This window comes from Labeo rohita, chromosome 14 (genome assembly GCF_022985175.1).
Source record: "Labeo rohita strain BAU-BD-2019 chromosome 14, IGBB_LRoh.1.0, whole genome shotgun sequence".
In the NCBI taxonomy this organism is placed as follows: Eukaryota; Metazoa; Chordata; class Actinopteri; order Cypriniformes; family Cyprinidae; genus Labeo; species Labeo rohita.
The window spans coordinates 8,097,447-8,120,463 of NC_066882.1; the positions used below are offsets into that span (position 1 = coordinate 8,097,447).

Below are 23,017 nucleotides of genomic sequence, written 5' to 3' on the forward strand. Positions count from 1 at the left end.
CACCAAACTTGTTCCTGGAGGGCCGGTGTCCTGCTGAGTTTAGAGGACCGGATCTGGTGACCCCTGCTCTAAACTAAACTGATCTTTTAAATTATTAAAAGAATAAAATCAGTAATTATACTTACTTAACATTATATTTGAAAGTCATGTGTTTTAAACATTTCATTTTTTTTTGGATAACACTGTTAGAAATAAAATGTACTAAAATTTTGTATTTTTGGCTCTTTACTGGGCAGTAACCTCAAAGGTGCACCTTTCTTTACCCCTAAAAGCCAGGGAGCATACTAGTACCATACAAGTACACACGCATTAAGGGTAGATAAGGTACAAAGGTGTACCTTGAAGGGTACCTGATGAAAAACAACCAGGGTGTTACATAAGTACTAAAATGTATAATAATAATAATAATAATTAGTAGTAGTAGTAGTAGTAGTAGTATTAATTTTTATTACCATGGTTTTTGCTACAAATATCGTTGAAAAAATGTTTCTGTAGTGTTAACCATGGTAAAAGAAAGCAAGCCAAAAGAGGGAGTGTTAACCATGGTAAATTTGTTGTTACTGCAGTTTTACTACAAATACTGTGGTTACTGTTGCAAACTGTGTTTTTTTTTTCTGTGTAAAAAGCTGCCAGGTACTACCCCTAAAGGCCAAACTTTAGCACAAATTGTTTCTTACAGACAGCAATTACAGGATATAACAACCAGTTTGAACTTTTAACAACCAGTTTAAATAAATTTACTTACACAAACTAGCCTAATTAAAATAAATATTTCATGTACACTATACTGTTCGAAAGTCTGAGGTCAGTACGATTTTGTAATGTGTCTTTAACCATGCTAACCAAGGCTGCACTTATTTGAACAAAAAAACAGTAAAAACAGCAAGATTGGGAAAATGAACAATTAAAATAACTATTTTCTATTTTAATATATTTTGGAAAATGTAATTTAAAAAGCATCTGTGATCAAAGCTGAATTTTTTTAACATCATTACTCCAGTCTTGAGTGTCACATGATCCTTCAGAAATCATTCTAATATACTTTGCTACTCAAGAAACATTTTTTTTTTTAAATAATGCTTTATAGTTCTATCCTACACAATAATTCGTTAATAGTCTATTGTTCCTCTTAGAGGCATATTTGTTTATACACCAAACTTCTTGTAAAATAAATAAAATTAATGGTTAAAAATGCACTTTAGAATCGATATTTTTATGTGAGGATCGATCCTTTCGATACTGACTTTGTATCGAAAGGATCGATCCTCACATAAAAATATCGATTCTAAAGTGCATTTTTAACCATTAATTTTATTTATTTTACAAGAAGTATAATACAATATTTCAGGATCGATCTGCCCATCCCTAGTTGAAGGTCCAAATTGCAGTTTCAGTGCAGCTTCAAAAAGCTCTACATGATCCCAGCCGAGGAAAAAGACTCTTATCTAGCAAAACGATTGGCCATTTTCTTAAAAAAAATAAAAAATTGTACACTTTGTAACCACAAATGCTCATCTTGCATTAGTTCTGCAATGCGCAATCACATACTCACGTATGTGTGACGTAGGTGGAAGTACCAACCCAGTGTTTACAAAGAGAACGTGCAAGGTAAGAGAAATTCACCTGAAGATTTTACACAAAATATACCCAACCAATATGTTGCTCTCTAACTTTATGGATGTTGGGAAAGAATGTTCTTTTTGTAACAGCTGTGAGGAATCTTTATGTCATTTGTTTGTTGATTGTCAGAATGTACAATCCTTTTGGAGTTAAAATGAATCTAATGATAACACTGAATGTGAAAGAAATTATTTTGAAAATGATGATAGAAATATTCATAATTTTGTCAATTTTATCATCCTGAATGGCAGATTTTTCATTCATAAATGTAGATTGTCAAAATCTCCTCCTTTATACAAGATTTTCTCTAACGAATTCACCTTTTTAATGAAGTCTCTTAAAATTATGAAAAATGTAAAAGCTACGTCTATTGTAAGTTATTACGAATCCGTATTTGGCGTCCTGTGAATGTCTTCCTTTTTGTTTTGTTTTGTTTTTGTTCTTTAAACATCTTTGGAGCTTCTGTTTTTTGATGCCTGTTTTTCTGTAATAATGTTGTTTACATGTTCTTCAATAATAATAAAAAAAAACAAAAAAAAACAAACAAAGAGAATGTGCAAAAAACGTGAAACGAAAAAAGGTAAGACACTGATGTTGGACTCATATGCAACTATTACAGAAGGTTCAAACACTCACTGATGCTCCAGAAGGACGCACGATGCATTAAGAGACGGGAGTGAATTTTTTATAAATTTGAATATCAGGGTAAATTCAACTTATTTTGTCTTCTGGGAAACATGTAAGTATTTTCTGTAGCTTCTGAAGGGCAGTACTAAATGAAAATATTTAGGCGCAATAAGAAAAATGTACACATCTTCATTCTGTTCAAAAGTTTTCACCCCCCAGCTCTTAATGCATTGTGTGTCCTTCTGGAGAACCAGAGAGTGTTTAAACCTTTTGTAATAGTTGCATATGAGTCCCTCAGCTGTCCTCAATGTGAAAAGATGAATCTAAAAATCATACAGTCATTGTTGGAAAGGGTTCAAATACACAAAAATGCTGAAAAACCAAAGAATGAGTGTTACCTGAAGGAACAGCAGGCAGTTTAACTGTTCAGGACAAGCAAAGGGACTTATAAACAACTATTACTAAAAAAACAGCTCAAATCAAATGGATGTAAACTTTTGAACAGGATCATTTTTATGAATTTAACTATTATTTTCTCTCGTGGACTATATGTAAACGTCTTTTATGTGAAATATCTTATTCAGGTCAGATCATTTGGTATGATCCCTCTTATTTTGGTAAAATAATTCACATTTTGCAGATTCTGCAAGGTGTACAGTATGTAAACTTTTGACCTCAGCTGTATGTGGAATGAGATATGAGAGTTTTATTGCAGTACAAATAAATGTGAGTGCGTGGGGATGTAAACTTCTAATGATAAAATATTAATTCCATCCTAATATTACTTAATAACACATATGCCAATGTTCGACAATGACGATGCAGAATAAACGAAACCTCGACAGTTATGCGCAGCGTTCGCCCATTATGAACTGCACGAACGCATGTGTGCTGTTGGTCACGTGACGTCACGTGCAGTGGGCGGGGCGTCGTAGGGAATCAGGAACAATCTACAGCAGCCTATGATTGTACCTGCTAATGCTCCAGCCTATGTTCAGCGATCCTGAGCATAGTGCAATCCTCTTCTTATATCTTGCCACCTAAAAGAAATGCCAACATGGGCTCTGCATGTCAGATCAACGCCGCGATGAGTATTTGGAGAAGACTGTCTCTGTTTGTTTTGGCGAGCTCCCTCTGCTTGTGTCTGTGCAGAGCTGAAGACAGTGCGATGGAGAACATCGTGACAGAGAAGAAAGCTGAGGAAAGCCACAGACAAGACAGTGCCGACCTGCTGGTCTTCATCCTGCTCCTCACCCTGACAATCTTGACCATATGGCTGTTCAAACACCGCCGGTTCAGGTTTCTGCATGAGACGGGACTGGCTATGATATATGGTGAGAATAGGCGTGATCATAAATCATTTGCATCTTTGATCGCACATACGAACTGTGTAGTCAGCAGCATGCTCACCGCAATAAAGTCTACAATTGCATGGGATCTGTTAATTAAGTACGCTATGCGTGATCGTGAATGTTCAAAGGGCAGTGTGGGAGTTTTAGCCCTGGAAAACAGGGCCTGTAAAGTGTAGCTGTCCAGCAGTTAATCTGCCTCACTGCTTTTCCTGCATATGCTGGGCTGTTTAAAAACACGAATACAAAATTTTAAAAGCTATGCTGTTGTTGTCTCTAAAATGAATATGGCGTTAATTTAAGAAAACCATTTTTAAATGTAAGGGGATTAATACCGAGTTAGTTTTTACTTTGAGTAATTTGCAATCAATTGCAACTGGAAATCCCCTTGTTTTTGAAGCACATCTTAGTTATATAATAGGGTTATATATAGTTTTATTCATAATTAGAATTTTTATTCATTTTATTTTATTAATTACTTATATTTTAGGAATTTAATGTGTTTTTATAATTTGTCTTTTTTTCTAATATTACTCATTAGGTTTTGTTTACTTTTACCTGAGAGTTAATTTTATTTCTTTCGTCTTCTTTTTTTTGTTTTAGTTACTAGTTTTAGTGCTTAAACTTATTTCAGACGTGCTTCAAATTTTCTTTTAAAGTTTTTTTTTTTTTTTTTTTTTTAATCTAACATATATATATATATATACACTACCGTTCAAAAGTTTGGGGTCAGTAAGATTCGTAATAGTTTTTAAAGAAGTGTCTTATGCTCATCAAGGCTGCATTTATTTGATTAAAAATATAGAAAACAGTAATATTGCAAAATGTTTTTACAATATAAAATAATGTTTTTTATTTTAACATACTTTAAAATAGAATTTATTCCTGTGATGAAAAGCTGAATTTTTATCAGCTGTTACTCCGGTCTTAAGTGTCACATGATCCTTCAGAAATCATTCTAATATGCGGATTTATTATTAGAATGATCAATGTTGGATGATATCAACAGTTGTGCTGCCAAATATTTTTTGGAACCTGTGGTTTTTTTTCTTTTTCAGGATTCTTTCATGAATAACAAGTTTAAAAAGTACAGTGTTTATTCAAAATATAAATATTTTATAACAATGTAAATTATTTATTATTAACTTTTAATAAACTTTTAATTATTAACTTAATACACCCTTGGTGAATAAAAGTATTAATTTCTTAAAAAAAAAAAAAGAAACAATAAAAATGTACTGAGCCCAAACTTTTGAACGGTAGTGTATATATATATATATATATTTTACTGCAGCTTTATTCAGTGAACAAAATGTTTTAAAGTTTCTTTTTTAAAGCTAGTCAAAGTACCCATGGTACACAAACAGGTGTAAATGTAAATGCTACAATCTTGTGACTTGAGAGTGGAATCTCTTCAGCTTTTTGTGATGACAGTATACACTACCAGTCAAAAGTTTTTGAACATTAAGACTTTTAATGTTTTTTAAAGAAGTCTCTTCTGCTCACCAAGCCTGTATTTATTTGATCCAAAGTGAAATATTTTTACTATTTAAAATATTTTTTTTTTATTTGAATATATTTTAAAATATAATTTATTCCTGTGATTTCAAAGCTGAATTTTTAGCATCATTACTCCAGTCGCATGATCCTTCAGAAATCATTCTAATATTCTTATTTGCGACTAAAAACATTTATTATTATTATTATTATTATTATTATTATGTAGATATCAGCTGAGTAGAATTTTTTTCAGTTTTTTTTTTGATAAATAGAAAGTTTAGAAGAACAGCATTTAACTAAAATAATATTTTGTAACATTATGAATGTCTATGTCACCACTTTTGATCAATTTAAAGCATCCTTGCTAAATAAAATAATTAATTTCTATCATTTCTTTCCAAAGAAAAAAAAAATTATACTGACTCCAAGCTTTTTGAAAGGTATAGTGTATAATATTACACATGCTTTTTATTTCAGATAAATGCTGATCTTTGGATCTTTCTATTAAAGAGAAACTAAAAACTGTTTTAAATACTGATGATAATAATGATAATACATGTTTCTTGAACAGCAAATCAGCATATTATAATGATTTCTGAAGGTTCATGTGACGCTGAAGACTGGAGTAATGTTGCTGAAAATTCAGCTCTGCATCAGAGAAATAAATTACATTTTAAAATATATTCAAATAGAAAGCAGTTATTTTACATAGTAAACATATTTCACAATATCACTGCTTTTGCTGTATTTTGGATCAAATAAATGCAGCCTTGATAAGCAGAAGAGACTACTTTTGTTTTTGTTTTTTTTTTGTTGTGGGATTATAAAGAACTGAAACATCTAGAAACTTAAAAAGTACTGAATTGTTTTAATAAAACGGTGCATTGCAATGTTTCTGTCTCTCATCAGGGTTGCTTGTGGGTGTTGTCCTGCGTTACGCTATTCACGTTCCCAGTGACATGAACAATGTTACATTGAGCTGTAATGTCAATGCCAGTCCGGCCACCCTGCTGTTGAATGTCAGTGGTAAGTTCTATGAGTACACGCTGAAAGGAGAGATCAGTGCCAATGAAGTCAATGACATTCAGGACAACGAGATGCTCCGCAAGGTAAAATATCACATCACAACAATCACACAGCAGCCATTTGATCTACAACACAAATTCAGATGAATTGGAATCGAAAGCTGAACTTAAACCACAAATGTTATGGGGAACTTAGGGTTTATTTGAATATGACTCATACTTGCATCTGTTTTCAGACAGGCAGCCAGTCTGTTTTGCTGGACTTGACTTTTCAAACAAATTCCTGGTTTAACTTTGTACCAGTAACTTAATTTGAACACACAAACTCACACATACTAATGCTTTGACTCTGTTTGGACACCCTTCACATGACAGATGCATGAAATGTAACTGCTTCTATCACAGTTAAAACATTTAGGTTTAAAAATTGCATAATTTAGGTTTAAATACATGGTTAGGTTTTAATGTGCATAAAATGTGTCTTATTTAACCCTTGACCCCTGTTAAACTAAATTTAGACTTAATTGCCCAAAATTGTCTCCAGTCAAACCACTGATAAAAGGATATAGCTCAGATTTTTTAAAACATAATATCCATTTAAAAATCTTTTTGGAAAGAAATTATTACTTTTATTTAGCAAGGACACATTAAGTTCATCATAACTGATAATAACAATGTTACAAAAGATCAATGCAGTTTTTTTGAACCTTTGATAGTATTAAAGAGCACAACTAAAGACTTGAGTATTGATGCTGAAAATTCAGCTTTGCATCACAGGAATAAATTAAATTTTAAAATATATTCAAATAGAAAACAGTTATTTTAAATTGCAATAATATTTCATAATTTTGCTGTTTTTACTGTATTTTTATCAAATAAATGCAGCCTTGGTGAGCATATTAGATTTCTTTAAAAAATCTTTTGGACATGTATAGTGCAATTTTAAGAACTTTTTCTCATATTATCAAAAGTGAATAAAATTCCAATATCTGTGTCATTCTAATTCTATTTCAGGTGACCTTTGACCCAGAGGTCTTCTTCAATATTCTCTTGCCTCCTATCATTTTTCATGCTGGATACAGTTTAAAACGAGTAAGTGTTTTTTATTATTCATTATTACAGACCAGATGTTGTGTGCACAAGATAATGTAGCGCTCAGCGTTAATAAATCAAAACTCATTATTCATTTAAATTCTTCCGTCTGTGTTTCAGAGACATTTCTTCAGGAACTTGGGCTCCATTCTTGCCTACGCGTTTGTGGGAACCGTGGTGTCTTGTTTCATCATTGGGTCAGTGTACACAATGTCTTTTGTCAGTGCTTTTTCAAGTGGTTGCTCCAGTGATGAGGGTGAGAACCAGCATTCAGAGGTGTGCACTTTGTTTTTCAGGTTGGTAATGTATGGCTGTGTTACGATGATGAAGCACATTGGCCATCTGGGTGGTGATTTCTTCTTCACTGATTGCCTTTTCTTCGGTGCCATTGTCTCAGCCACTGATCCAGGTACTACAGTCAGAGTCCATGCAATCATGGGTGTTTTATGGTGTATTAATCAAAGACTTTAACTGCGTCCCAAATGACGCACTATACACTATGCACTTATATACTATGTACTTAAAGGAGAAGTCCACTTCCAGAACAGATTTACAGATAATGTACTCACCCCCTTGTCATCCAAGATGTTCATGTCTTTCTTTCTTCAATTGTTTTTTGAGGGAAACATTTCAGCGTTTTTCTCCATATAATGGACTGATATGGTGCCCCGATTTTTAACTTCCAAAATGCAGTTTGTGCGGCTTCAAATGATCCCAAATGCGGTTGTAAACAATCCCATCCAAGGGTCTTATCTAGTGAAATGATTTAAAAATTTTCATTAAAAAAAATACAATTTAAATACTTTTTAATCTCGAATGCTCGTCTTGTCTTGCTCTGCCTGAACTCTGTGTATTCTGACTCAAGACAGTAAGGCTATGTTGAAAAACTCCAATCGTATTTTCTCCCTCAACTTCAAAAATCATTTCAAAATCATCCTACATTGCTGCAGAAGTACCAAAAAAGGTAAAATAGCGATTTTGGACAATTTTGAAGTTGAGGAAGAACATGAGATGGGAGTTTTTCGACATACCCTAACTGTCATGAACCGGAAAAAACAGAGTTCAGGCAGAGGAAGACAAGACGAGCGTTTGACATTAAAAAGTATATAAATTATATTATTTTTATGAAAATAACCAATCGTTTCACTAGATAAGACCCTTCTTCCTCGTCTGGGATTGTTTACAACCGCATTTGGGATCGTTTGAAGCCGTATTTAAACTGCATTTAGGAAGTTCAAACTCTGGGCACCATAGAAGTCCACTATATGGAGAAACATACTGAAAAGTTTTTCTCCAAAAACATAATTTCTTTACAACTGAAGAAAGAAAGAACATCTTGGATGAGAAGGAGGTGAGGCGCTATGCACTCCATCATGTAGTGTATTAATTATATAAATAAGGTTATTTTGTCATTCATAAATGTGGTCTTGTTTTCGTTTTGTTTGTTTTTGTGCAAGAGGGCTGTGTTATGGAATTTTTAAACTAAGCCTAGATTTTTTTAAAATTTATTTTTAGCTGAATTCATCTGCAGAGCCTGAAGTCTAGAGCTATTTTTGCTTTAGAAAATGATTATAATTAAGTTGCAAATCAAAGCAATTTGTTGTCTGGAATTGACCCCTTTTAAACCTCAGTCCTTATTGGTTACCGTTGTTCACTCAGACAAACTTTACAGGATGCTCCTGTACAGAAATACATGTGATAATGACATTACCAACTCAAATTTCAGTTGAATGTGTTCCTGTATTGAATGGATGTTATTCTTGCATGGTTTGGGGTCATTTGTGACTTTGAAGCTATTTTTATTTAAAGATTCATTAAATAACGCAATAACATGATTATAAATGCATACTGTGAACTATGAATTTCCATGTTTATCTTCTTTGGTACCTGTGTCACGATTATACCCTGGCGACATTTTACCATATGAGACCATGGACCACAAAACCGGTCTTAAGTAGCATGGGTATATTTGTAGCAATATCCAACAATACGTTGAATGGGTCAAAATTATCGTAAATATATGTAAATAAATAAAAAGTTAATTTTTGATTAGTAATATGCATTTCTAAGAACTTCATTTGGACAGCTTTAAAGGCTATTTTCTCAATATTTAGATTTTTTTTTGCACCCTCAGATTTCAGATTTTCAAATAGTTGTATCTCAGCCAAATATTATCTTATCCTAACAAACCATACATCAATGGATGATGTATAAAGCAATAAATTTCAACGAATTGACTCTTATGACTGGTTTTGTGGTCCTGGGTCACATTTTTAAATACTCAATGTAAAATTGAGTTTGAAACTATCCAGACTAGGGGTGGGCGATATGACCAAAATCTTATGTGATGATATGAGTAATTTTATTTCACCTTAACGATATATATCACAATATAGATTTTTTTTTCTTTAAATATTTTTTTTCTTTATGATATCAACATTTGTAATGCCACAGAAATTTCATCATTCTTGTCACCATTGTCAGTATTACAAAAAAAAAAACACTGTATGGGTCAAAATTATCAATTTTTCTTTTATGCCAAAAATCATTAGGATATTAAGTAAAGATCATGTTCCTTGAAGATACTTTTTTGATTAGTAATATGCATTGCTAAGAACTTCATTGGACAACTTTAAAGGAGATTTTCTCAATATTTAGATTTTTTGGCATCAAATATTGTCCTATTCTAACAAACCATACATCAATAGAAAGTTAATTTATTCAGCTTTTAGATAATGTATAAATCTCATTTTCAAAAAATTTACCCTTATGATTGATTGTGTGGTCCAGGGTCACATATATATTTCTTCTTATTAAAATTACAAAAGTGATTTAGTCAAGATCAGCAAGAGATTTTCTCTCTCTTTTGTTGTTTGATTAACATGAATGACAGACAGCAGGAATATTAGACTGAACTGTCCATATCTAATATAGTCTGTTACACAGGCCTTTTCTTTCTCAGCTGTTTGGTTTTTACTTAAGACTTAAATTACTGTTTTTACAAGGATACTTGCAAAAACAGGCATTTTGACACATACAAGTGTGCGTATTCAAGCATTCAAGGCCTATAAAGTGGCAAAAATAACTCCATGCACTCTATACTTCTGCACTCTATGAAAGCTGTCTTCACATGCACACACCTCTCAGACAGCGTGTACATATAGCAAAATGAGTTCTCTTTCACTGCATTTCAATGATTTCAAATCATTTGTTTTTAAACTGCAATGCTTAAAAATGCATGCAACGATAAGTTTTCATGACCACGGAGCACAGCAACGTCACGTGAACGTGTAACCGCGATAGTCCAAAATCTCTACTGGTTGACAAATTTCTACTGGTTAATTGTGTCTGCTGGTATATTCCCCACCCCTAATCCAAACACTGTGGACTTTTAGAAATTGCGTTAGAATTGCACATCCGATGAAATGGCAGATTGCAACAGGTGCTAATGCAGGAATGGTCAGTAATGTTTGGAGGGCGGGGCTTAGCGGAAGGTTGATTTATGTTTTTGTGTTTTGTAGTGACAGTTCTGGCCATCTTCAATGAGCTGCAGGTGGATGCTGACTTGTACGCTCTGCTGTTTGGAGAAAGTGTTCTGAATGACGCCGTCGCTGTCGTACTGTCCTCGTAAGTCCTCTACTGCCTCACTGCTGTTTTTTTTTTTAATTTATTAGTAATTTTGAGATAAAACTGTTTTGGGTTTTTATTAACGCAGTGCAGAACGAATAATTAACACTTTTCATTTAACATCCAATTCTTCCTCTGCTGGACCTTTCATCTACTCCAGCATGCTGCTTTATTATGGAAGGCAAAGTGGGGCGGGGCATCACAGCCCTAGAGGTGTGGCTTACACAGAGGGCGGGAACCAGACACAGAGAACGCCCGTCAATGGGTGTGCTGCACATGTAGTTTTGAGCCTGATTTTTAGTGTGTGCATTGACTGGTCTGTACCAGAACATGCCAAGTAAATGACCCACAGACATGCTTCACACCAGCACCTGTAATGAAGCTAAAAAATATCTGAGCTGCTTCAAAGAAGAAGAATCCCTTTCATTTTAACTACCTCTAGGGGAGCTCTGAAGTTCATTAGTGTTCCGGTTATGGAAGGTGTGGATGGGGCAGAGCTGTGGGTATTTGCTGATTGGATGATAGCCATTTGCTTTATAGTTTGGAGTGATGCTGTGGTCCTCTAGAAATGTTTCTCTTGTTCCTGCCTATCCTAAATGCTAAAAAATGTCTTTTATTAATTTGAGCACATCATTTTGGACATCAGGTACATTTTAAAAACAATTAAAGGGGTCATTACATGAGGAACTGAACCTTCCTTGGTCTTTCAGAATGTAATTTCTATCCTAAAACATGGGAAAATATATATTAAATAAGCTGCAAAACAACAACTGAGCTATAAGAGCATAATATGGGAAAGTTCAAGGACTGATTCACTTCCAGAATGAAAATTTCCTGATAATTTACTCAACCCCATGTCATCCAAGATGTTCATGTATTTCTTTCTTCAGTCGCAAAGAAATTAAGGTTCTTGAGGAAAACACTGCAAGATTTTTCTCCATATAGTGGATGTCTGTGGTTCCCAATGGGTTGAAGTTGCAGTTTTAATGCAGCTTCAAAGGACTCTACACAATGCCAGCTGAGGAGTAAGGGTCTTATCTAGCTAAATGATCACTCTTTTTCTTAAAAAAAAAAAATGACATACTTTTTAACCACAAATGTCACAAGTGGTCAGTACTTCATCTGTGTACTTTGGTTCAAAAAGGTAGGGTACAGCCAAAACTCCAACTCATTTTCTCAGTCATCATTGTTTTACCATTTTTGGTAAAGGGCGTTTGACTTTCTTTGCACGTTTGCTTTGCAAACACTGGGTTGGTACTTTTACCTATGTCACACGTGACTTTTCCAATGTGACTACATAATGCTTGAGGTTGGGCTGGTGCAAGACAAGTATTTGTGGTTAAAAAAAGTATATACATTTTTTTCTTAAAAGAAAAAGACTGATCGTTTCGCTATATAAGACCCTTATTTCTCTGCTGGGATCGTGTGAAGCATGTACCAACATAAGTTTCTTTTTAATAAGTTTCCCAAACATTTTACTCAAATCTTAACCAATTAAGTGGTATCTTTCAGCAGCAGCTGTTTTATGAATTATGATGCTAAAAACTACATTGAGCACAACAATAAAACAGCCTTTGTCTTAGTAAACAAAAGAGCTCATTTCACATTTTCCATTCTAATGATCAGAGATAAGTTGAAAAAACTAAATTACACAGAAACTTGCTGACATTATTGATCTCAGGGGAAAAAAAACATATAGGCCACGTTCACACTGTCAGTTTTTGGAATTGACAACCGCATTTACTGACAGGTGTGAGTCTGGAAATGTCCCATTCACACAACAGCTTACAGTCGCTTTTTGAATACAAGGGACTTTAAGCAACACCTTCCAATGGAACGGCTACGATGACTGGAAGTAAGATGTTACATTGCGGTAGCCGAGAACATAAAAATCATTAAGCAACAGTAAACAAGACAGCGCAAAACGGCATTCATTTAAGTACAAATTATGGATTATGAGGACGATGTTTAGGCAATACATACATTGTTCGTTTCACATCATCTCTAGTCTCAGTGCTACCTGAGGTGCAGTTGCTAACAGCAGACATGTTTGTACAAATTAAAAAAATCGTTAAAATTAGCTTACATACAGTCATGTGAAAAAGTTCGGACACCCTATTGAATTTCATGGTTTTCTGTATCAGGACATAATAAAAAATTCTCTGGTCCTTGGCAGGTCTTAAAATTTGGAAAATAAATCCTCAGATAAACATCATCACATGACATATCACACAGTGTCATTATTTATTTAAGAAAAATACAACCAAGAGGGAAAGGCCATGTGTGACAAAGTTAGGACACCCTATGAGTCAACTGCCTGTAGCAGCAATAACTTGACACATTCATTTTCTATATGACTTTATCAGTCTCTCACATCGTTCTGGAGGAATTTGGACCAGTCTTCTTTTCAATGTTGCTCCAGTTTATTAAGGTTTGTGGGCATTTGCTTATGCGCAGCTCTCACCACAGCATTTAGGTCAGGATGGGCTCTGGACTTGGACTGGGCTATTGCAACACCTTGATTCTTTTCTTTTCAGCCATTCTATTGTAGATTTGATGGTGTGCTTGGGATCATTGTCCTATTTCAAGACCCAATTTTGGCCCAACATTAGATGTCGGACAAATGCCTTCGCATTTGACTCTAGAATACATTGATATACAGAGGAGTTCATGGCCAACTCAATGACTGTGAGGTGCCCAGGTCCTGTGGCTACAAAACAAGCCCAAAATGATCAGCCCTCCTCCAGCATGCTTGTCTTTTGGTATGAGTTGTTTGTGCTGATATGCTCTTTAGGTTTTCACCAAACTTGGCGCTGTGCATTATGGCCAAACGTCTCCACTTCGGTCTTGTCTGTTCAAAGGACATTATTCTAGAAGACCTAAACTGTGCTGCATTGTTTTTTTTGTTTTTTTTTTTTATATAGAACAAGCTCTCTTCTGCCAAGCCTTCCAAACATACCATTTTTGTCCCATATTTTTCTAATGGTATTGTCATGAACTTTATCATTTAACATGTTAACTGAGGCCTGTAGAGTCTGAGGTGTAGTTCTTTGGTTGTCTGCTGTTTCTCTGAGCTTTACACGGTCTGATCTTGGGGTGAATTTTCTGGGACGTCCACTCCTGGACGGTGAGGTGTCTGTTTTAAATGTCTTCCACTTGTGAATAAACTTCAGATTGTTTGGAAATGGCCATATTACTCTTCTCAGATTGATGGCAGCAACAATTGCTTCTCTAAGATGATTGCTGATGTCTTACCTCCTTGGCATTGTGTTAACACACACCTGAAGGCTCCAGACCAGCAAACTGCTAAAGCTTTTGCGTTTATAGAAGCGCTTAGTCTTGCTGATGATCAGTTAATCAAAGGTATTTGATTAGCAGTGCTTGACTGTTATTTACCCTCTTAATTCCAATGTTAACAGTAAGGGTGTCCTTTGTCACACATGGCTTTTCCATTTTGGCTTTATTTTTGTTCAGTAAATAATGACACGGTGCAATTTCTCATGCGTTGTTGTTCATCTGAGGTTTTATTTTCGAAATTTTAAGAGCGGCCAAGGACCAGTTTTGTTTTAATGATGTCCTGATTTGGAAAACCATGGAATTCAGTAGGGTGTCCTAATTTTTTCACATGACTGTATCTACACAGATTAAATGAAAGACAAATGGTAGAATCGTATACTGAATTACAGTTGTATAAACTATAAAACATAACATTTATCTACCTAATCTGTCACGTTGTAAAGACTACGGCAAACCAGCTGTTCTCCCGTAGTAGACGGTTACAGTAGAACGCCAAAAAGTTGCAGTTGAAGTCGCGAACGCGCAATATGACGTCGGAATGCTGTTGCAGTTCCATAAGTGACTGCTGCTTAAAGTCCCTAATAAAGTCCCTACTGTCTGTATGAACGTGCAACAGGAGTCAATCCATATTCCTTGCAAGTAACCATAACAACATAGATAGACCAAAGCAATATCAAAGATAGCGACGTCCGTAAAACTGAAAGTATTGCCAGTTTCTGACACAAAATTTACGGGTGTGAGTTTGGTTATAGAATATGGTTGTCAAACCCGTAAATAACCGTACTGTGTGTGAACGTAACCGTATTAAGGATTCAAATACGGTATTGACAGCCATATTCTGCTGCTGCGTGAACGTGGCCATAGTTTATAGAAAATGTATAAGATAACATCTTTAAGGAAACAGTGTAGAGACCCGGAAATGGAAAAAAAATTGAAAAAAAAAAAAAAAGTCTGCAGAGCACACTTATCTGATCTGTGTCAGAGTTCAGATGTTACCAAAACATTAGCACACTTTTCCATTTTTTTTTATATAAAAAAAAGAGAGAAATCTCTTTATTTAAAATCTTTTATCCTTTTAGATTTCTGTACGTTTGACATTAGAATTACTTTTATATGTTAATGTCTTACAGTGTATGAGTGTGTGAATGTATCTGTGATCTTTGTCCAGGTCAATTGTAGCATATCAGCCTGAGGGAGACAACACACACACATTTGAAGCCATGGCCATGCTAAAGTCCTTTGGCATCTTTCTAGGGGTGTTCAGTGGTTCTTTTGCTCTTGGAGTGGCAACTGGAATCGTAACTGCATTGATATCCTTTACTAGTGACGCTATTGTATGTCACTTGTTTTTATTATAACACATTTGCATGACCATGGTGACTTTTATGATAAAAAAGGTATGTTTTAATCTCACCTGTGGCATGTATAGATCTTATCCTTCTTTTTACTGGATTTTCACTATTAAATAATGTAGTTATAGATATAGAAGTAGTTTCTTCATCTAGAAGTTATTTTCGTTGACTCCTTTTCACGTTACTAAGTTCACTAAGCTTAGGGACTTGCCGTTGCTGGAGACAGCACTGTTCTTCCTCATGTCCTGGAGCACATTCCTGCTGGCTGAGGCCTGTGGATTTACAGGTGAGCTTGAGACAACCATGGAGTCTTCTAGAAACATACTATAAACTCCTACTCTATAAATTATTGCCTGTTTATACTTCTGTTGTGTTTCTCAGGTGTGGTGGCAGTTCTGTTCTGTGGAATGACACAGGCCCATTACACCTTTAACAATCTGTCTCCTGAATCTCAGGACAGGACAAAACAAGTATGTATTTTAGGCTGTGTCTCATTACATTCCCAAGTGTGTATAGTGTACACTAGCATTTAAATTCAAATTCTTTGGGGTTGGTAGGATAAGTCTCTTATGCTCTGCATTTATTTGATTAGAAATACGGTAATATTGTGAAATATTTGTACAATTTAAAAGAACTGCTTTCTATTTAACATATTTTAAAATGTAATTTATTCCTGTGATGCAAAGCTGAATTTTTAGCAGCCAATACTCCAGTCTTCTGTGTCACATCACGAAACATTTCTGTTATTAACAAACAGTTGAGCTGCTTAAAGATTTTCTGGAAACCATGTTATATTTTGTAGGATTTTTTGATGAATAGAAAATTCATCAAAAAATAGAAATCTTTACATTATAAATAATGTTATATTGTCTTTAAAGTCACTTTTGATCAATTAAATGTGTCACTACTGTATTGATTTCTTTTAAAAAATCCTACTAAACCCAAAAATGAAACCGTAATGTATGGAGAAGATGAAACTGGACACTAGCAAGAGCCTTTATCTACAGTAGCACTGGGACACTGATGACTCGACATGACATGTGACACGATTGACGTTGCAACATAATTATGAATTTAATTTTTTTTTAACTCTAGTAATGCTTTAACTATAAAAACTGCTGAGCAGCTCTTCTGAACTTGTCAGAAGTTAATATTTAATTTAGGTCTATGGAATATGAAACATATATGTGACCCTGGACCACAAACCCAGTCATAAGTAGCACGGGTATGTTTGTAGCAATAGCCAAAAATACATTATATGGATCAAAATTATTGATTTTTCTTTTATGCCAAAAATCATTAGGATGTTAGGTAAAGATCATGTTTCATGAAGATATTTTGTACATTTTCTACCATAAATATATCAAAACAGTAATATGCATTGCTAGGAACATTTTGATTTCTCAATATTTTATTTATTTTTTTTTTGCACTCTCAGATTCCAGATTTTCAAATAGTTGCATCTCAGCTGAATATTGTCCTATCTTATCAAACCATACGTCAATGGAAAGCTTATTTATTCAGTTTTTTTGATTATGTATGAATCTTAAAAAATTGACCCTTATGACTGGTTTTGTGGTCCAGGGTCACAAAACATTTTACTGATTTCCTGTCATTGTGCTCTCTTTCAGTTATTCGAGCTTCTGAATTTTCTGGCTGAGAACTTCATATTTTCCTACATGGGTTTGACATTGTTTACCTTCCACAACCACGTCTTCAACCCGATCTTCATTGTCTTTGCATTTGTATCCTTGGTATTACTATGTAAAATTCAGTTTAGTGCCTAAGGAATTATTTATTGGAAAGCAATGGTAGGATGATAAAATGCTTTTAGCAAATGCAAAACAAGTGGAAAACCTGATGGATTGCTATTATAGAAAAGCATGTGTGTTTTTATACTGGGCGGCAGTACTTTGCTTAATGTCATCAAGGAAGTGGCAGGCAGTTGTTGTTGAGTGATATGTCCAGGGAGTTACAGCTCATTGTGTTTCCCAGAAATCAATGGCCCAGAACCGCTTTTTCATGAACAGACCTCAGGAAGGACAAACTATCACAGTTTTAAAGAGAGGGTGTAAATGCTGTCAGTGCAGCAGTAGCTCAGTTTTTTCAGTCACGCCTTGACACCTCTCCTCCCAGCTGGCTGTGTTTCTGGGCAGAGCGGCAAACATCTACCCTCTCTCCTTCATGCTGAACTTGGGCCGTAGAAACAAGATCAGCTCCAACTTCCAGCACATGATGATGTTTGCAGGTTTGTACATAGAGCTGCAGGCAATTCCAATGATCAGCCAGGATCCAAACTATGAAAAATAACATGCTGAAACAGTTAAATGGATTACTATCAAATGCATTTAAAGGGAGACCTTTGTTCATCTTCAGAACACAAATTAAGATATTTTGGATGACATCCGAGAGCTTTCTGACCCTTCATAGACAGCAATGCAACTACTACGTTCAAGCCCCAGAAAGGAAGTAAGGACATTGTTAAAAAGTAGTACATGTGATATTAGTGGTTCAACCTTAATTTAATGAAGCTATGAGAATACATTTCGTGCGTAAAGAAGACAAAAATAAATATAGCTGCAAGCAGCGATTACCGGGGTTCAATCACTTTAAGAAATTTAAGGAAATTTGGCCAGGCCCCTTTTCTAAACGAACCCGTTATAGCTTCTCAAAGGGTAAATGTCAACATTTTTACTGATAATTATTGGCCTAGACAGTCTAGAGAATTTTACTGCAGTGTTTTTTTTTTGAGCAAAAAACCTAGGACTAGTTCGCAAAAGTAAATGTTTTACATCTTCTCAATCATTTAACAAACGATTTGATTGACAGCAGTAGTTCTAGAGGCAAAGTTGTCCAGAATGAGGAGTGCTATTGTATGACACGAATATTGTTCAATAATCATTGATATTCACCGATGAGGTGAAAAACCTAGGACTAGTTCGCAAAAGTAGGTTTTTCCAGAAATGTGAAATACCCAAAAAATACCAGATTGCCAAGGATTCCAACAACATTAGACACTATAGCGCCCCGTCAGGCCGATTGGGGTGAGCCTTGGTCTTGTTGTAGGCGGTACTGTTTGTCTGCATGATGAGTTTTACATGGAGATCTCTGATCTGTGACCATTCTAACAATTACAATAGGAATTGTCTAATTTCTGAACTTGCAGAATCACACTGTGGACAATCAGTCCTACAGATCAGATCTGAAAAACAAATCTGATTAATGTCTCTGTGAACCCATTTTTGGTGTTTTTCCCCCACTCCAGGTCTTCGTGGTGCCATGACCTTTGCCTTGTCAATCAGGGACACGGCCACATATGCGCGGCAGATGATGTTCTCCACCACGCTGCTGGTGGTCTTCTTCACTGTTTGGATCTGCGGTGGAGGCACAACTCAGATGCTGTCCTGCCAGAAAATCCGGTCAGTTTTATCCTCACCTTTAGTCTAAATGACTTTTTTGTGTCACACGTCAACTATGAGAATGGGTAACTCATTAAACATGGCTTTTCCTTCTCCATTTCTACCCAGAGGGAATGAGGTGTAAATACCTTGAGCCAACTCTTAACCACAGTCATTTAAAAACTAAACCTCAAATTAGAGAGGATGAACTTGTTCTCTAAGTGTTTTATTACATTTGCTGTAATGCTGTTTTGTGTTTGGCAGTGTTGGAGTGGACACGGATCAGGAGAACTCTGTAAGTGTTTTTGCACTGCTGTAGACAGAAGTGGAGCAGCTTATCAAAACAGAGCTGTTTAATGATGGATTTTCTCTGTGTACATTTGCAGATCGGCCCTGATGGAGTGGAGAGGAGGAGCACTAAACAGGAGAGCGCCTGGCTCTTTAGGATCTGGTACAACTTCGATCACAAGTATCCTTTGCTATGTAGCTCTTATTAGATATAAAGAACAAAGACAGAATCAAATAGGACTAAGTGTGCTACAACAGTTGTGTTTACACGCACAAATTTTGGATTCTAAAAAGTTTTTGTTTACATGTGCATCATGACTTGCATCATGACATCGTCACATAAAATGCAAAATCGTGTGAAACCTTAACCCTGTTAACTTGCAGTTATCTAAAGCCCATTCTGACCCATAGTGGTCCACCGCTCACTGCCACACTTCCAGCCTGTTGTAGTCCTCTGGCACGCTGCCTCACCAGCCCACAGGCGTATGAGGTTTGTACTTTTCACACACACTGTGGACTAATAATTATCTGTAGTTCTGGATTTTCCCCTTTGTTTTATCTAGATTATGTAGATAACACTGAAGAAACTAGTTATTTATGTCTACGTGCTACCAGATGGCAATAGACAGAATCTGTGTTTATAGGGACGGACCCCTCAAAATCAGTCTTAATTGCTATTTAATAGGCTGGAACAGCTGACTGAAATTACCCCCTCCTAGAGCTGATTATCCAGTGAGGTGTGAACAGACAGTTAATGTGGATTGATAAAGTAAAAAGACGTAAAACCATCTGTTATTGCTGTGTTATTAGGATAATCAGAGCTTTCGGTCCTTTTTAGTGATTAGGTTTTGATAGTTGTATGCTTTTTTTCAAATAAGTAGTACAGATGTGCAAATCTATGTATTATTACATATGCATTTTTATAAGTTAGCATTAGTTTACATTGTTGTTTTAAAACACAATGCTCATGACATGAGACACTGTAAGGAAGCATCTGCATGGGTACATAGAGCAGCGTTTTATATCTTTAGTTTTTTATTGCATCAAAGTCCTCACATTGCTTATTGCAGGCACTGAGTTTGTTGCACAAGTGTCTTAAAGACTGTTTTAAAGGGCTTTAGAATTTAGAGATGCAACCTCTAAAGCACTTTGAAAAGTTAAATTTTCTAAATTCACGCTCTTGCTAAATATTAAAGTTAAATGAAACATTTGAAAATAAATTCACTATTCATCCTTGCTAATAAACTATTTGTGAGCCACCTCTAATAAATAGTTGTATCTGGCAAGTGTTTATCATTCCAGAGTCCGCTCTTTATGAAACATACTTTATTGGACCATAACAGTTTTGATTCCTAGTGCAGATTGTTTTATTTGACTGATAACCTTTTGAAAACATTTTATCATAGTTTATATTACATTACGTGTAAAAGACGATAAAAACAGCATGTGATTTAAATGACCTTTATGTACATCACGGTCCAAAGGTTTGGGGTTGGTAAAATGTTTTTGAAAGAAGTCTCTTATGCTCACCAAGGCTGCATTTATTTGATCCAAAATACAAAGAATGTAATATTATTATTATTTTCAGCAGCCGTTACTTGAGTCTTCAGTGTCATATGAGCCGTAAATCACTGACAAACTACGCAAAAATCACGCTCATAATCGCAGATGCAATTCATCTGCGATTATGAGCGTGATTTTTGCATAGCTTGTCAGTAATTTATGGCTCTGTGTATTAATTGCAGCTCCAGCTGAAAGCATGTGATGGAGATTTACTACTAATCAAAGTACAGGCTTTACTGACTAAACAAGCCTCACAATCACGTGATTTATCGTGCAGCCCTAGTGTTTACATAATATCTGTGTGTACTGTGTATATTAATGTGTGTGTATATATATATAAATATACACACATGCATATATTTAAGACATATTTATATGTATAGTAAATATTCTCATTTTTCTATAATTTCTGTTATATATATAAAAATATAGCGCATACATTTCTTAAATATATACATGTATGTTTGTATATTTATATATAAATATATACAGTACATACACATTTGTAAACACAAACCTTTATTTTGGATACAATTAATCTAATTGTGATTAATCGATTTGATAGTACTAATTCTAATATGCTGGTTTGCTGCTGAAATGCAAGAAACATTTATTATTATTATCTGTGTCAATAATAGTTGTTTTTTGTGAAAACTGTGATACTTTTTTTAGGACTTGGTCAATCTTTACTGTCCCCAACAACTGTGAATGGTGGTGTAGGATTTTATGAAAGCCAATTAAAAATAAAAAAAAGGGTAATTCTGACTTTAAATCTCATAATTGTTTTTTTTTTTCCCCTCCATAATTGTGAGGCATAAATGCATTATTTTGAGTTATAAAGTCAGAATAGCGTGATATAAAGTCAGATTTGTGGGATATCACAATTGCGAGAAATAAGGTCAAAATTGCTCTATTTTCTCAGAATTGTGAGAGAAAATCATAAGTTTGAGTTATAAAGTCAGAATACTGAGATGTAAGGACAGTATTGTGGGATATAAACTCACAGTTGCGAGAAATAAAGTCACAGTTGTGAGATCTAAACTTCGATATTCTGACTTTTTTCTCAGAATTGTGAGATATAGGCCTGGTTTCACAGAAAGGGCTTAAACTAAACCAGGATTAGGCCATAGTTCAATTAGGACATTTAAGTATATTTCATAAACGTGTCTTTAAAAAAAATTTACTGGTGTTCATCTTGAGACAACAAAAAGGCACAGATATATTTTAAGATCAGTCAGTACAAGTTTCTTTCAGTTGAAACAGCTCAGATTTACATTTTAGTCTGGGACTAGGCTTAAACCTTGTCTGTGAAATGGTTTAAATGGTTTTGTCTGTTTTTTATGTCAAAATTTTGAAGGTCAGAATTGCAGGATATAAACTCACAATTCCAAGAAATAAAGTCAGAATGGCGAGATATAAACTTTGCAAGAAATTCAGTTTTTTTTTGTTTTTTTTCAGAATTGCAAGAGTTTGAGTTATAAAGTCAGAATAGTGAGATAGAAAGTCAGAATTGTAGGATATAAACTCGCAATTGCGAAAAAATAAAATTGAAGTTGCTCAGAATTGTGGCTATTTTTTTTGCAGTTGTGATTTTAAATTATGGAATTCAGGATAAAAATTTGCAATTATCTTTTTTTATTTTTATTCAGTGGCAGAAATATTATTTAAATCATTAACTTTTATTACATTTTGGCTGATTTTATTCCCTAATTCAACCTCATTTGGCTCCAGAATGTTTATAAGCCATAACCAGTAAAAGGTTAATTAGTTTTTTTGCCTAAATGACTACTCACATATTTAAAAACCCTTCTCACATTCAAACAATGAAATCACCACTGTGTGTTCTCTCAGAATGAGGGTCAGCTGAAAGACAGCGACTCGGACCTGATCCTGAACGACGGTGACATCACGCTGACGTACGGTGACATCACCGTGAGCACAGACGCCACGGGCGCTCATACGAGCGGGACGCCCGTCGGAGGAGTGGCCGTGAACTCTGACGAGGCTCTGGACCGAGAGCTGGCGTTCGGCGACCACGAGCTGGTGATCCGAGGCACCCGACTGGTCCTGCCCATGGATGATTCGGAGCCGCCGCTGCCTCTGGACTCCCACCGCCACCGGCACAAGAACGAAACGATGAGTTGAACGGGGCAAACGCTGACAGAACGAGTCTCTCCTCTCTCTATCATGTCTCATCCAGAGCGATCTCTCTCAGCACCTCTCTCGTCTCTGAAGTGGCTGGTTTGATGTCTCTACCTCATTTGTCACTCTTTCTTTTA

At 35.2% G+C, this 23,017-nt stretch overlaps 1 protein-coding gene across 1 annotated transcript; it reads left to right on the forward strand.

Moving 5' to 3' along the window:
* The first annotated feature begins 3,164 nt into the window (after positions 1-3,164).
* On the forward strand, positions 3,165-23,017 carry slc9a6a (solute carrier family 9 member A6a). The gene is made up of 16 exons (XM_051128028.1): positions 3,165-3,581; positions 6,006-6,205; positions 7,136-7,213; positions 7,334-7,410; positions 7,510-7,622; positions 10,735-10,840; positions 15,306-15,452; positions 15,675-15,775; positions 15,871-15,959; positions 17,121-17,234; positions 17,626-17,737; positions 18,755-18,908; positions 19,152-19,182; positions 19,274-19,356; positions 19,560-19,665; positions 22,590-23,017. The coding sequence occupies exons 1-16, from the start codon at positions 3,305-3,307 to the stop codon at positions 22,881-22,883; spliced, it is 2,082 nt and encodes a 693-aa protein (XP_050983985.1). The 5' UTR covers positions 3,165-3,304; the 3' UTR covers positions 22,884-23,017.